Genomic DNA, 15977 nt, shown 5'->3' with positions numbered 1-15977 from the left:
TCACACAGTTTAGCGTGAGCACCCCTGTGCCACAATGAAGCCTCTGAAGACTTTAGAGCGTCACACATGATGGTCAGTTGCGCTGCCAATATGGCCCCCAACCAGCTGCTATAAATACTCCACACTCCATTTAGACCAAGCACCTGGTCACCATGGAGGCCCGAGCACCCTGGAGTTTGGTGCACACTCATTTGCAGTGCAATCATGTAGGTCCAGCTCATTAAGGGAACCGATCAACCAAGACCACATGCGGAGGAGCTTGGCTGCTCTGCTGGCAGGCTTAAAAAAAATAAATAAGTAAAGTGTGGCCTCAGTTTTCCATGTAGCTCATCTAAACCAGCAGCATGAACACATTAAAGTAAGAAGAGGGTTTAAAGGAGGTCACTTGGTTCTGTGGCTCACTGGCTAACTGCAAGAGTTCCCCATCCTTTAGAACTAACCAGTAGGTTCAAGGTATGGAGGATATTTGATAGAAAATATAAAGTCAAATTTCACCACGTGGTTCACCATGATAAATGGTGATGGTAAAGATAAAGAGTGCGCAGTCATCAATTGTCTATACAGCAGATCATCAACTGGTAGATTAGGTCTTGACGTGGCACTGCAGCATAACCAATAAACTCATGAAAACACTGCATATAATTCGTCGACTCTAGTTCTCTAAACCTGAACCATCAGATAAAACCACTAGATATTTTACTCCCACCAGAAACTACATTACATGAAACCATGGTTCTTCAGCTACAAATGGATTTATTTTTCTTAATTTTTGAGGCATTTTTACAATGAAAAAAATAAATACCTTTTATCTGTTCAGGTTTTATCCGTTCATCGAAATCATTAACATGTGGAGTTGCTATAAAACAAAACAACAACATTTTCAAATACATTTTTTTTTACAGCCACGACCATTTTCTGTCCATTTTCTTACCATTAGTCATGTTACTTGTATTAGTTATGTTAGTTAGCATCCCACTTGAGCGTTATGGGTTCTAGTCAAATACCTGTGCTGTATTTGATTTATAATTATGCAGGTGAGTCCATCAAGACGATTGAACAGTAATAAAATCGTATGTGTCTTCGACAATAAAGGTACCTTTAAAATGAAGGGTGCATCAAGCCTCTGACTGAAGCGTTAGTTTCTCATCAAAAAATAGCTGCGTTTTTGTTGTATCTGCTGTAACAGGAAAATTGCTCGGTGCTTTCTGACCAATCAGATTTGACAATCCATACATAAGCGCAGCAGACACAGTGCACGTGCTCTGAACAGATTAGCATTATGCTAATTTGCAAAATTTATCTATTTTTGGATTGTAATCAAAATCTAATTAAACGTTCTACCTGCCACAAGCACCAAAATTCAGCACTCGATGCTGTTGGATCTGATTAGTGTCATTAGCATTAGCAAGCTATTTTTAAATACGGAAAATGTGTGATGTTGAAGTACACACACATACAGACATATGCCCATGCACACACTCACACACAGGTAATCACTGCTGAAATTGTCGTTTAATCTAAAACTAGGCTCGACTGGTCCCTCAGGTCCAAAACTGATTTGGGTCTCACTGTGTGTAAGCCAGTGGTTAGCGTCTCATCTCTCCATCTCACCGTCTCCATCACTGCTTTGTAATCCTGTTAGCATCTCCCAGTAAGCAGCAGCCTGCATGTCTACATGCACTTCTAATTTGGTTTAAGACACCGTTCAACCCATATTATATATATTACAGAACATGTGCTAGCAGCAACACAGTGCTAATATTTTCATTCAATCTTTCATTTTTCTGAAGTGTATCTCCATCTTGTCCGCGTTACTCCTATGTTATCTGGACCGCCTCAGATTTAGCCACAAATAGATCGATCTTTTCCATCTTTGCTTCAGGACTGCTACTTGGCATGAACACTGGTTTCCAGTGACAGCTAACATAAGCTAATAACATAAAAATTTGTACCAGGCTAAATAACACTAGTTAACCAAGACTCTTGCTAACATCAAGCAATTATTAGTATTACTTTGTAAGCAAACCAGTAGAATTCAGTTGCAAGCAGAGTAACGTAAATATAACTTCACATTTTGTAAAAAAAAAATAATAATAAATTACACTCAGTATTTGTGAAGTCACATAATCAAGTATGCTAGCTAACATTAAGGAAGCTACTCAGCTTTATGACCTGAATTACCGCAGACAAATTTGCTAGCATGTCAGATAACACTAACTGAATACTTCTGTATTTAAAACCAAGCTGTAACATTAGTCTAAGATAAGATTTTTTAACCGCATGTGAAATCATGATTCGTGTAAATAATTTGCAAGCAAGCAAGCAAGGTATCATTAGCTAACCAGCCTAAAAGTGAATCAGCGAGATACATAACATGACACTAACTCTTTACTGTGTGAAGAAAACAAGCAGCCAAAGTAGACTTGAGATAGCTGGGATTAGCTATTATATTGGCATGATTTGTGTCTAGTTAGACAATAGTCTCAGGGCTCTCAAGTATCACGCATTGAGAGTGACAGTCATGCATTTGGGTCTTTAGTCACGCTCTCATGCCACACGTCGTATTTCTCATGCAGAAAAACTTTTTGACTTTTTATCATATATTTAATAAGCCGCCAAAAATGTATCTGTCTGGACCGCTGTCTCTATGGAACCGAGCAGGAATCAAGCGTGTCTCCCCTGGAGCTCTTAGTCGAGCCTGACACTTATCAGCCAAACAAAAAAAGAGGCTACACAATAGCCAATCAGAAAATAGCACTATCTGGGTAAGATTTAACGCAACAACCAATGGGGAAAAAACATATTCATTAGAGAGGGTATTTTTAATGGTCGGTTTGAACAAAACCTCAAAACGAATTTCTTTTAATTTTTTGGGAGGGGTGGGGGGTGAGTGGAGATGTCACACTTGCCTGTCTTCAAAACTCGAGAGCCCTGTAGCCTTGTTCCGTATTTAGCCAAATAACATTAGGCTGATGCTACACTGTGTAAATATTAGGCAAGATTTTATTTATGATTGTTAGTAAACCTGCTATTATGATCTCACATTTGCTAGCAAGCCACATCATGCTAATTGTACGAAAACCTAATTTACATTATGTTAGTGGTTAGCTTGACCGAGGGTATGATGAATTTGTATGGTCAGTTTAACAGTTAACTTGACCCATGTTATGACAAATACGTATGGTCGGGTTAGTGGTTAGCTTGACCCATGGTATGATGAATATGTTTGGTCAGGTTAGCGGTTAGCTTGAACCAGGCTATGATGAATCTGTATGGTCAGGTTAGCAGTTAGCTTGACTGAGAGTATGATGAATACATATGGTCAGGTTAGCGGTTAGCTTGAACCAGGCTATGATGAATCTGTATGGTCAGGTTAGCAGTTAGCTTAACTGAGTGTATGATGAATACATATGGTCAGGTTAGCGGTTAGCTTGACCCACAGTATAACGAATCTGTATGGTCAGGTTAGCAATTATCATGACCCAGGGGACATCTTTCACTTGAAACAACCTGGATGTAAATTAAATTAAATAAGGCAGGACCAAATGCTAATTTGCAGGAATTTTTTTAAAAGCAGAATTTCAATAGAGCTCAGCGTAAAAAGCACCGTACTGACCCGCTAACACACAAAACGGTGTGCGGCGACCTGAGACCTTCTCACAGCATGAGGTACCACCTGGGAAACCAGCACAACCTCGTTCCATCGACACACTAACTGCTTTTAATATCTCTGACGCTATGAGAGTGATTTTCAGCTGCATTATTAATACGGCTGATTAATAGGAGCGTGCGGAGGTTCGACTTTTCCAACTAAAGCCCAGCTTATGTCCTGTTACAGCCTGCCATTCAAGACATGGAGAAAATTTACATAATAAAACATGATAAGCATAATTATTAGTTAGCATAAACTTCGCAGATTGGCTGTGAAAAGTTTACACGCCCCAATACAGACATGTGCGACTTTCTAGTTTTTATTTAATAAAAAATTTCTATGGAAGATAATTCCTACGTTATTAATTGATCTGTCACAGATTTTTAAGGGTAAAAGATTATAGTATTTGGGGGCTCAAGGTCTGAAAAAAAAAAAAAATCAGAGGTGAGTCCAGCTTTGGAACTACATCCTCCCCCACACTATGAGATTACCTGCTTAGCATAAGTATTAGCATGCATGTACCATCCACTTCCACAGAGAGAGAAAAAAGGCCATGCATATATACATGCATAAATTATTGTCTTTTTCAGTTTCATATACACTTATAGCCACTGTATTAGGAACACCTGCTTATTCCTGCAATGCAACAGACAATCATATGGTCAAGAGCTTCAGTTAGGGTTCATATCCTGTAAATCAGATATCAGAACAGCAGGAAATGTGAACCAAGTCACTAAGCAACTTTGACTGCAGCTTGGACCATGGGCTGGTTTGTTTATTTCAAAAGATTCACGGCAGTTTGTAGAGTTTACACAGGAGGTACACAGGATGGTGTGAAAAACAAAAAACATTTCTCAGGTTTGTAAAGGAAATGAAACAGCCAGACTGCAGACTGGTTCAAGCTCCCAGGAAGTCTACGGTGATTAAAACAATCACTCTTTACAAGAATGTCAAGCAGAAAAACATCTCAGGACACATCACATGTTGAGGATACGAAAGCAGTACATTGTACATATCCAAAATTCCTGAAAAACACCTCATATTCATTTTGCATTATATTACCTTTCTTAGCATATATATTAGTTAAAAAAGGAAAAAAAATATATATGTCTTCAACTAGAATGAAAGGCTGCACCACACACCTGAATAGAGAAGTTCAGCTCTCCATGCATGGTGTATATATGACTTTTTTTTTTTTTTTTTAGAAAAACTGCCAATCTCTAAATTAACACAAAAGGTGAAAAAACTGCAGGCGCTAATCACTAGCTTTGGGTATTAGCCTTCCAAATACTGCACAGTGTGTAGCAACTGTTCTTACAGTCCTGGAGAAAAAAAAGTGTTTTGGGGGGTATTTTTGTATTACAAAACACACCTAGCATAAATAAGAGCTCGTAAAAAGGGCAGCAGTGGTAATAGTACAAGGTAATAGTGCAAAACCACACCTTGCAGTTTTCCTTTATGGACAAATGAAGCGAATCATCGCTAAACATAGTGATTCATGCTGCATGATTTGAGTAGTAGTGTAAACACCATGCACAATAAAACAGTTTATAAAGGTAAAACGCAGATGTTTAGTCTAGTTATGTCTTTTATCCATCAGCATGTACTACAATATCAACAATATCATAACTACAATACCTTCCAGTTTCACTAACAAATCAATGAACCTAAAAAGTAATGAAATTTATCACTAGCAACAAATCACCAACTTGGAATATCAGCAATGTTAAGAAGAGCTTTGAGTTCTGAAGGTAGACAACTTATTTAGTTTGCATGTTAGCTGCTTAACACTTGGTTGAGGACAGCATGCTCCAAACACCATGCATGATGCACCAACATGGTGACATGGTCACGATACTGGGATGTTTAAACACATGCCAGGCACAACAACCAAAAAAGGCAGAGAAATGCAAGTGCTACTGTAGTTGCTAATGGTAACTAAAAACGACCTGCTTAGAGTGCTTGCATGTTAACAAGACAACTTTTTAATGCAAAGACACAAGAAGCACAAAGTGTATAATGTTTATGTCAGGATGTTTGTTCATTTCACATGATCTTCGCTCAATATTCACTCATACAGAAATGCTAAATACCTGTAAAACCAGACACTCAAGAGCTGCTCCTTTAAACCATTATAACACAGCAACACAAATGGTTCAGAAATCTATTGGCTAATCCATAAAATGTCCTGTCTACGATGTTAGGATGTTAATAACACCTTGTTTACACAAGGATACAAGGAATGTACGGTGTGTAGCGTTTATCTCAGGGCAATTTCTTTCAATTGCACAGAACAACCTGCTAAAGAAATATAACACACCCAAAATACTTCCCAGAGAGCTTCAGTGCATTGTGTGAATGTGACTTTAGAGTCTAGGATAAAATAAGAGGTGAAGAGATGTAAGTGAAGACCACATATACACACAAAGTGGGTTAATGCAAGGCTATAAGGAGTGCAACGTGTATATTGTCTATTGTATATTGAGGTTGTTTCTGATTCGCACAGCAGCAACACACCCAAAAGACTTCTCAAACAGGCCTCCATGCTCGCTGTAAATGTGACTCTAGGTACTGGAGTGCAGTATAATATAATGCATTGAGCCAAGCGCTTATGAACAGCACTGGATGCACTGATGCTAGTGGATCCCACATAAGCTAATCGATGTGGTTATGATAGATGCACAAGGGTTCCCCGGTGCACAGGGAGTCCCAAAGCCACGCGCTCCTCTCACTAAATGAAGGCGAAGGCTCACCTCCATATCTGGCCGAGCTGCAGGATGTGAATGACGGACTGTAAGAACCAGAGGCAGACGGCGCACGGCGCCGAGCGCTTCTCATTAGTCCTGCTGCTGCTGTCGGTGGCCGCGGCGTCGCTCTCCGAGGTGCTGAAGTCGTGCACGAACCACCGGAAGCTGAAAATCTGTACCGAGATGGAACCGAGCGCCACAAAGAAGAGAGTCAGGCCGAACCACCAGTAGTCGTTGCGCAAGTAGTAGTCGACGGAGAGCCACACGTCCGTGGCGACATCGGCGAAGTACACGGCGGCCGCGGCCACCAGCCACAGACCGTCCCAGGCGCCGTACTTCCGCCTCTCGCCGCCGAGCCGCAGGCAAGTCGAGTCCTCATTACCGCAGCAGCGCGCTTCACCGCGCGTAAAATCCGCCTCGCCGCTGCCCGAACCCGGTCGCGATCCCGCCGCGAGCCCCGGCACCGAGCCCGAGTGGTCCGAGTTCTGCAGGGGCGTGAACGCCACATCGCTCTTCTTCATCTTCAGCACGCCGTCCGATTTGGCCGCCATCGCAGCGGCTCAGTCAACGTCGATCCCGTTTTTCCTTTCCTTTTTCCTTACTTTTCCTTCTTCTTCTCTCTCTCCCCCTCTTCCTCTGTGTTTTTTTCTCCCCCCCTCGTCCCTCCTGTCTGCCTCCTGTCTGTCCCCTGGGCGGAGAGACGCTGGGGCTCGGCTGCGAGAGCTCCTCTTCCTCCAGCTACACGGCGCCGCCTGCGCATCACAAAGCGCCGCTTCCTTTTTTTCCGGAGCGCCTGCGAAACCTTACGCTCGCCTCTTCCTCCCTCCCTCCTTCTCCCCTTCACTCCGTCCATCCTCCTCCTCCTCCTCCTCCTCCTCCTTCTCCTCTTCCTCCTCCTCCCATCCGCTTAAAACCATGACATCATCTCTTTGCACATCGCTCGTCGCTCATCATCGCTGTGCAACACGCAGCTTCACGGCTTCCCCACAGTCTCTATATATGTTTCTGCAGCGTGCAGGCTTCAATTGTCCTGTTGCATTTGGAGAGAGCAGCATGCATGTTTTCTGGTAGAGTCTTTCAAATAATTCTCTGCATTAATGCATGTTTGCTATATCTCTTACTAAACAATTCACCACCGAATATTTTCACCGATTTACGCAAATTGTCCTTTTCATGTCAGTGTGTGTATTTTCAGGGAGGTGTGTAAGTGAGCCCAAATCCATAGGAAGCTGGATTTCTGCTTTGTTGTGGCTAATCTGTCATTATTACATTTAGTACCCCATCATACTACACAACAATGCCCCCCGCCCCCTCAGCCCCCCCCATGAACAGCTGCGACGCTATGTTGTCTGCACGTCCTCCTTTGCCCGGCCTTCTCTCTCTCTCTCTCTCTCTCTCTCTCTCTCTCTCTCTCTCTCTCTCTCTCTCTCTCTCTCTCTCTCTCTCTTTTACACACACACACACACACACACGGTTATGTCTCACAAATATTTCATGTGTGATTTAATTCATCCATGGTTCATTTACATGTGAATGTGAACTTCACCCTGAAATATTTCTGATGTGTTTAGTGATTCTGTTGCTCATTTTTGGTTAGTTCTGTAAGACACTAGCTCTTGTGTGCTGCTCAGATGTTACATGAGGACAATGTTATCATTAGAGCTAGCATAGTTACAATGAACACCAATGGAAGGGAAAAAATCAGAAAGGGATAGAGAGGAGCTATGAGGGATACAGGAACAGAACACAAACCATGGTGCAGATGTTAGAGCAAACACTGGACACAGATTTACAGAAACACAGCCAGGTTTGTGGTGCAGATGAGACTCGGCTTGGCTAGGTAGCACGCGTCGGAAATGTGGTGTGGACATCGGTATTAGCACAAAAAGTGTAAAGCTTTGGAAGCTGATGTGTTTGAGTACAAAATTTACAGATGAAGTGGTGAGAGAGTTGGAAAGAGTAAAGTACTAAAGCGCTGCTGCATCACTCTTGTCAGGTAGAGAGGAAATGAGTAAAAAAATCCCACAGAACGGTTTAGGGTAAAGTTTTTAATGGTTCCTCAAATGGCCATCGAGCTGCGCCGCTGAGATTCTAAAACCGAGCCAGAATTGGAAACAGCAACCAACAACATGACCAGCATGTCAAAGCAGCTACAAAGAAAATGTGACAAACTGATGGCTTGTGATTGATTGAAGCCGACATCCACCGACAGTTTGCATGTGAAATATTTTAGTGCAAGAGAAAATAAGAGCTTGATGTACAGTAAACAATCACATAGTGCTCTGCCTCGAGCCGTCATCTCTCAGCCACCTGGTCAGGCTTCAGAGATGACACCATCTGTCATCATCAAGTGTGTAAGGCCTTGGCAGCGTGTCATGAGTCGTGGGTTGAGCTTTACAGACCCTACTGACTCTCTTACTCACACACACACACACGCACACACACACACACACACACACACACACACACACACACACACACACACACACACACACACACACACACACACACACACACACTCTTACATGCTCTGTCTCACACTCGTGCACGTGCACTCTCACTCTCACACACTCTTCACTACATGCTCAGCATTCATTCAGTCGTGAGTTCTCACACTGCGTTCTATGTGAGCTGGATAATTACAGGTTTCAGGCTTTTTGCGCTCATTGAGATTTAAATTCGATTCAAACAAGCTTGAATGCCTCAGCACAATGGCAATTATTTCCAAACGTGTTTGATGAACTTCCAAAATGATTAAGATAATGCTCTTTTATTGAAAACATAATGGGCTGTAGTTACAGAGATGTGCAAAATCCCACCCTGCTTTAATTTCCCTGCTAATTAAAGTCACCTAAACACGATTATTATCCTAATTTGGTTCCTACACACAACACACAACTGGTCATCGCTTACAGAGGTTTAAAGAAATCAGTTTGTATCTGATGAGACTGTGTTTTTTATTTTTTTAAGTAATCCAGGGGTGTTGGAGCTGAGCAAGGCCCGGCCTCCCCGTGCAGCCACAATATAATCACGGCTGTCTTCTCTCATCGATCTGAGTCGAGTGTTCTTCAGAGGACTACAGCCGGATCCCCCGAGCCAGCGTGCTCTCGCACCAACCATTCACAGATTGATTCTTTATGACAGCGGCGATCACACAGAACAGCCATCACGCTGTAACCAAACCAGCAGCTCGCAGCGTCGGACCAGAGGCCTGAACTCGACTACGAAGATACGCTACAAAATATTACACTAAATCGGCTTCATTGCTGCTTCACCTTTTAGCAACATGAGAGAAGTAATCATGGAGTTAAGGAATGCATAGTGAATAAAAAAAATACTGTATAAGGATTAAAGAATCCCTCTCTCTCTCTCTATATCATATATATCTATATCTATATCTATCTATATCTCTATGTATCTCTCTCTTTCTATCTATATCTAACTCTCTATCTCTTTCTAATATATATATTTTTATCTCCCTCTCTCTGTTTCTCTCTGTCTCTTTCTCTCTATCTCTCTTTCTGTCTCTCTCTCTTTCTCTCTCTCTCTCTGTCTCTCTCTCTCTCTCTCTCTGTCTGTCTCTGTCTCTCTCTCTCTCTCTCTCTCTCTCTCTCTCTCTCTCTCTCTCTCTCTCTCACACACACACACACACACACGCACACACACCTACACACTCTCCAACACACTCTCACACACTCTAAAAGATATTCTCTCAGCGCACGTGTGAACAGATAACTAAGAACAGGATCTAGCCTCATGGACATTCTATCGCTTTCACTGTAGCCAAAAACAGATGCAGTTAAATAAATAAAATTGGTAAATACAGTGATATAAGAGGAATAAAACACTTTGATCGAGAAATAATCAGCGATACCAGTAGTGTTTAATCCCTAAACTCGTTTACCACTCCTTCTTGTAAGTGCTGCATAAAGCATTTCTCTCATTTCCAAACAGGACGTGAAGCATCACCGATGCCGGGGCACGCTACGGTTGCTCAGCAACAAATCTGCATTTCTCAGCCTCCGAGTGCGAGCCTCGAGTGAGACAAAAACCGGATGTAATTCTCACACCGAGGCCTGTCAAGCAGAAAGCAGGCCACCGGCCTCTTCCACAGCTGAGGTGCGCTAGCTGCAGTCTTCGTCAAACCGTGACGCTGACACGTTAAGTCCTGCGCAGCGATCCGAATCCAGCCTACTCAAAAGAACCTGTGCAGCAAACTTTCCCCAACTGGGTGAAGTAACTTCGGCATGGAAACAAAGGCTCAAAACAGACATGTGATGCAGCAGTAATCATCATGCAGGACACAGAGAGAGCTACCTGAGAGGTTTATTAGTAATGCACACACAGCACTATAGCAGCAATCGACACACATGCATTCCAAGAAGCTTGATGTAATGGATTTGGTTATGATTTCTATTTCTGCCAATCTGTCACTTGGTTCTGCTAGACTTACAGCCGTTGGCATGGAAACCTCCTCTCATAGCTGAGCCCTTTGGGTCTGTGTGAATGTGTTCGTGTGAGTGTGTGTGTGTGTGTGTGTGTGTGTGTGTGTGTGTGTGTGTGTGTGTGTGTGTGTGTGTGTGTGTGCATAAGAACTCCTGTCACACTGAAGCTTGAGCCCAGAGGCACTGAGACTGATGGTCAGCACAACAGAGATGACGTGTTAAGCAGATCGTTTGGTCCGTTAAGTTTCAAAATGAATCTCAGAAAGAAGAAAAATAAAGAACAGAGTAACGTGGTTGAATTGTAGACTAATTTTAGATCTGCACCATAAAAGAACCAGCAAAGGAAAACTTCCATACTGAAGTGTAAGTTATCGGGTAAGGTGTGTTGGGTAAGGTGTTGGGCTGCCAATCGGAAGGTTGTAAGTTCAATCCCAGTTCCACCAAGCTTCCACTGTTGGGCCCCTGAGCAAGGCCCTTAACCATCAATTGCTCAGTTGTATAAATATGAGATATTGTAAGTCTCTCTTTATAAGGGCGTCTGCTAAATGACGTAAATGTACTTAGTTAGTATTGTGTACTGGTATCCGTGTCTGGTCTTGGTCATTGGAACTTAATCACTTCCTGGTTTGCTCGTAGCTCCGGACACTCACATTGACGTGCCTTTTCATAAGTAATCCCAGACGTTCTTGTGTGTGTAGTTTATTTATATCTTATATTAACTCTTCTCTAACTCTTTGGGTCTTTCAGTCTTGGATTTCTCCCCATGTACAGTAAAGTCTTACCCTCAGTTTGGATGTGTAATGGAAAAGTTGTTATGAAGCTCTGATCTTCTGTGTACGTGACTAGAAGTTGCTTGTGACTAGAAATTCTTGTTACTAGAGATTGTTTCCTCAAAATATCAGAGGGTCAGAATGAGCCGGAGACGAGGAGGCGAGACAGAAGCCAGAACGCTCCGGTTTTATTTTTTCATCTCATAGATGTTCCTGGTCTCAATTGTGTCACCTGTTTAATGTAGTAAGTACACACCTTACCAAGCTGAATGAACCTGCTTGTGTCAAAGTTACACAACAAACGTAAATGGTAACAGTGAGGTTTCACTGTCGGATTCTAAAAAAACAAACAAACAAAGTTTCTTTTCTCACTCACTTTTTTTTAAGTGATGTTCAAATTCAGGTTAATAAGTATCCAAAATTTGGACTTGTCATATTAGCTCCTTGCACCTGCTTGATGTTGTGTGTGTGTGTGTGTGTGTGTGTGTGTGTACTTCTGTGATTGATTGACAGGAAAAAGAGAATAAGCTCCTCCCACCCAGACAGAACGGTTAGTTTTTGCCCTCTTGGCTCTCAGCCACAGATGGTTGTGGCTTTGTGATTTATGATGATCTTAAAATAAGAAATATTACACGTTGGATCATAATTAAGATATTTTTTATTTATGTGATTCTCAGGATCAGAATCGTACAAAATGATGGACAGGATAACGGGGTGTGTGTGTCTAGGTATGTTCCCTTGTCGTGAATCCACTCTATATTGAGATCACGTGACGCTTTAATCACGCACATCTTTACTTCAACAGATTTGGTTGCTCTCGCTATCATCACCTTCTTTTCCATTTTTCTTTTATTTATGATGACAAAATAATAACGTAAAAAAGGAAATAATGCCTTTTAGGGGAAAAAACCCACCCTGAAGCTATTTTCATTCTGAAAGCATAATTATTGCTAGCTTCAAAAGACTATATATAAACATGCCTTTTGCTTTGCTAGGAACTGAACCAAAAAAAAATAATACCATATAAGGATTAAAGAATCTCTCTCTCTCTCTCTTTCTCTCTCTCTCTCTCTCTCTCTCTCTCTCTCTCTCTCCATCTCTATTTGCTGGTGCCAATTTATTTGGACTCGTTCATTCTGCACGGTAATGAAGGGTAAAGTGTAGACGAGGCGCATGTTAAAAAAAGCTTCTCGTCTCAGAGCCGCCGAGGCCGTGACCCCGAGCCTCTCCTTATCGACTGACATCTGAATGAATATTCACACGAGCTGAATAAATCCAAACTTCACTCGTTGCCTTGAAAACACAACCTGAGTCGAAGACCTGACAGATTTTTTAAGTCTCAAACATATCAGAGTGCATCAAGGACTGCGAACCAAGAGGAACATAAACCCTCAACTCACACGTGTGGGGAAAAAATGTCTCTTTGGATGATATCATCTTGTATAAATCTTTTTCTTCTTCTTCTTACTTTCGGCTTTTCCAGTCAGGAGTCGCCACAGCGAATCATCTGTTTCCATTTAACTCTATCCTTCGGCATCCTCTAGTCTCGCACCGATTAACTTCATATCATCTTTTAACACATCCATATACTGTATATCTCTTCTTTGGTCTTCCTTCCACCATCATAACCATCTCCCTCCTCTGTACATGTCCAAACCATCTCAATCTAGCCTCGCTGACCTTGTCCTCTAAACAGCCAACCTGACCTAATCCTGTCCTTCCTCATCACTCCTAAAGACAACCTCGACATCCTCATCTCTGCTACCTCCATCTCTACATCATGTCTTTTCCTCACCGCTACAGTCTCTAACCCACACAGCATCGCCGGTCTCACTACTGTCTTCTACACATTCCCTTTGATTCTTGCTGACCCACGTCTTTCACACAACACTCCTGACACGTTTCTCCACCCACTTCAACCCGCCTGCACTCGCGTCCTCTTTTCCACACTCCCCATCGCACCCCAAATACTTACCCCGAACTCCTGCACCTTCTTGAACTCAGCCCCCTTTAACCTCACCGTTCTACTTCCCTCCCTCTCGTTTAAACACATGTATTCTGTCTTATTACGACTGACTTTCATTCCTCTTCTTTCCAGAGCAGACCTCCACCTTTTCAGGTGTTCCTCCACCTGCTCTCTAGTCTCACTACAGATCACGATGTCATCCGCAATCATCATTGTCGACTCTTACATAAATCTAACACAGATTTATTACTCAGAACACTGAAACATGGTGGTAGTAGTGTGATGGCGTCTAAATGCTTTGTCCCTCCAATATCCAACAATTTTCCAGAAATCCTCTGTATGGATGTGAAGGTCTGATCTCCGTCTCTGCTAAATCTGGCACGACCAGTTATTAAGGTAAGTCGGGGTGGAAAAATGACCTTTTTTCCACACTGGTGAACATAGAGGTAACAACCTTTCGTCATCAATAAAGTAAACGATTGTTTAAAATGTATTGTGCGTTTCCTCATGACCTCCTCGAACGTCTTGAAAAACATTTCTATGAAAATCTGAAACCATTAAGTGTCACAAATACACAGGAAATCAGGAACTATATACACACAGAACATGCCTGAATTTGCCAAACCAGTGGCTTATGTGCTTCTAATCCAACGTTGATCCAAAGATGAACAGTGTTAAAATTAATGGCACTTTTTAAGACCAAGATTCCACACGCATTTAACATAGACTGAATTAACAAACAGATCACCACAGTATTAGTAATAATAACAACAAGTAAGGGAATTATTCATTCATTTATTTATTTATTTTCTACCGCTTATCCGAACTACTCAGGTCACGGGGAGCCTGTGCCTATCTCAGACGTCATCGGGCATCAAGGCAGGACACACCCTGGACGGAGTGCCAACCCATCACAGGGCACACACACACACACACTACAGACAATTATCCAGAGATGCCAATCAACCTACCATGCATGTCTTTGGACCGGGGGAGGAAACCAGAGTACCCAGAGGAAACCCCCGAGGCACGGGGAGAACATGCAAACTCCACACACACAAGGCGGAGGTGGGAGTCGAACCCCCAACCCTGGAGGTGTGAGGCAAATGTGCTAAACACTAAGCCACTGTGGGAATTAGATTTAAAAAAAAAAAAAAAAAAAAGACAAAAACAAAAACTTAAAGGACAAACAAACTCACTTAAAGGAAACCAGACGCAAATCGAAAGATCTTACCGTTGAGTGAAACAAAAATTTGTTGTTATTATTATTCAACATATGGCCTTTAAGTGGAAAAAAAAACAGCAATTGAAAAATGAAATAAAAATCCATCAGATTGCCTTATCGCACCTTTTTTAAGTAACCTTTGCAGCTCAACCTTTGCTATCCGCTTTCCCATTATTTCACGTTATTAAGAGTTCAGGAAATTGATTTCTCTCACGGTGAAAACGTAAATGTCAAAATGGAAGCCATGAACTTAGGAACATAAAGGTGGAGTAAAGTAGTGTCGATAATCAGTGTTTACACCGACTCCACACACACACACACACACACACACACACACACACACACACACACACACACACACACACACACACACACACACACACACACACACACACACACACACACACACACACGCCAAACAGAGTGTATGAGCATCAGGCTTTTATTTATAATATATATATTTTTTTAAACTTCTGATAACACACACACTTTATTTTATAAAGCATAGAAAAACCCACCAGAGAAGAAAGTGTCTTTTTTTTGTCTCTTTTGTCCGAGTCATCGGAGGACGTTTCACCACAAAACAAAACACTACACGAACCTACGCGGTACGGCAGCCAGGGGGTCGAAGCTATTTCTGTCTTCCAGTTAGCCATGACAGGCGAGTGTGATGAGTGTGTGGCGTCATGTCGCTCCAACATGACACATAAATAAAGAAATCTATGCAAATAAAAAAAAAAAAAAAAAGATCTTGATATACACTCAAATTTAGATAGTATTTCTTAAGAATTACATTTCTGCTAGAAATATACTTTATAATATTTCTTAATATATAAGATTAGAATAAAGTAAATAACCAAATCTGATCATGAAACCTATATTTCTACACACTGTCTTATTCTTGAACAGGCGAGGTTATGTCAATACTTGAGGTTTCATAAAAGGGAAAAGCTGCTAAAGGGATGTGGTAGCTCAGTGGTTAAGGTGTTAGCCAACTGATTAGAAGGTCATGGGTTTGAATCCCAGGTCCACCAGGCTGCCACTGCTGGGTCCCTGAGCAAGGCTCTTAACCCTCGAATGCTCGCTTGTATAAATTGAAAAAAAGAAAGTCACTCTGTATAAGTGTGTCAGCTGAACGTTAATAATAAAACCTGAGCCGGCATCTGTTCTAT

General features: G+C 41.9%; 2 protein-coding genes across 4 annotated transcripts in view; both read right to left on the bottom strand.

The window, feature by feature from the left end:
* The window catches only part of xkr4 (XK related 4), a 41233-nt gene extending 33990 nt beyond the window's left edge, over positions 1-7243 (bottom strand). The window contains exon 1 of the mRNA XM_027142901.2: positions 6406-7243. Within this exon, the coding sequence (XP_026998702.1) occupies positions 6406-6950 (545 nt within the window). The 5' untranslated portion in view covers positions 6951-7243. The remainder of the gene's footprint in view (positions 1-6405) is intronic.
* Positions 7244-15231: 7988 nt separating this feature from the next.
* The window catches only part of LOC113640333 (E3 ubiquitin-protein ligase RNF31), a 16073-nt gene continuing 15327 nt past the window's right edge, over positions 15232-15977 (bottom strand). For all 3 annotated transcript variants that reach the window (XM_027142792.2, XM_047806508.1, XM_047806507.1), the window contains exon 23: positions 15232-15977. This exon is cut by the window's right edge and continues 470 nt beyond it. The gene's annotated coding sequence lies outside the window, so the exon portion shown is untranslated.

This window comes from Tachysurus fulvidraco, chromosome 22, assembly GCF_022655615.1.
Source record: "Tachysurus fulvidraco isolate hzauxx_2018 chromosome 22, HZAU_PFXX_2.0, whole genome shotgun sequence".
NCBI classification, from domain to species: domain Eukaryota; kingdom Metazoa; phylum Chordata; class Actinopteri; order Siluriformes; family Bagridae; genus Tachysurus; species Tachysurus fulvidraco.
The sequence above is the reverse complement of the archived record's forward strand: the minus strand, read 5'-3'. Positions and strand labels throughout refer to the sequence as shown.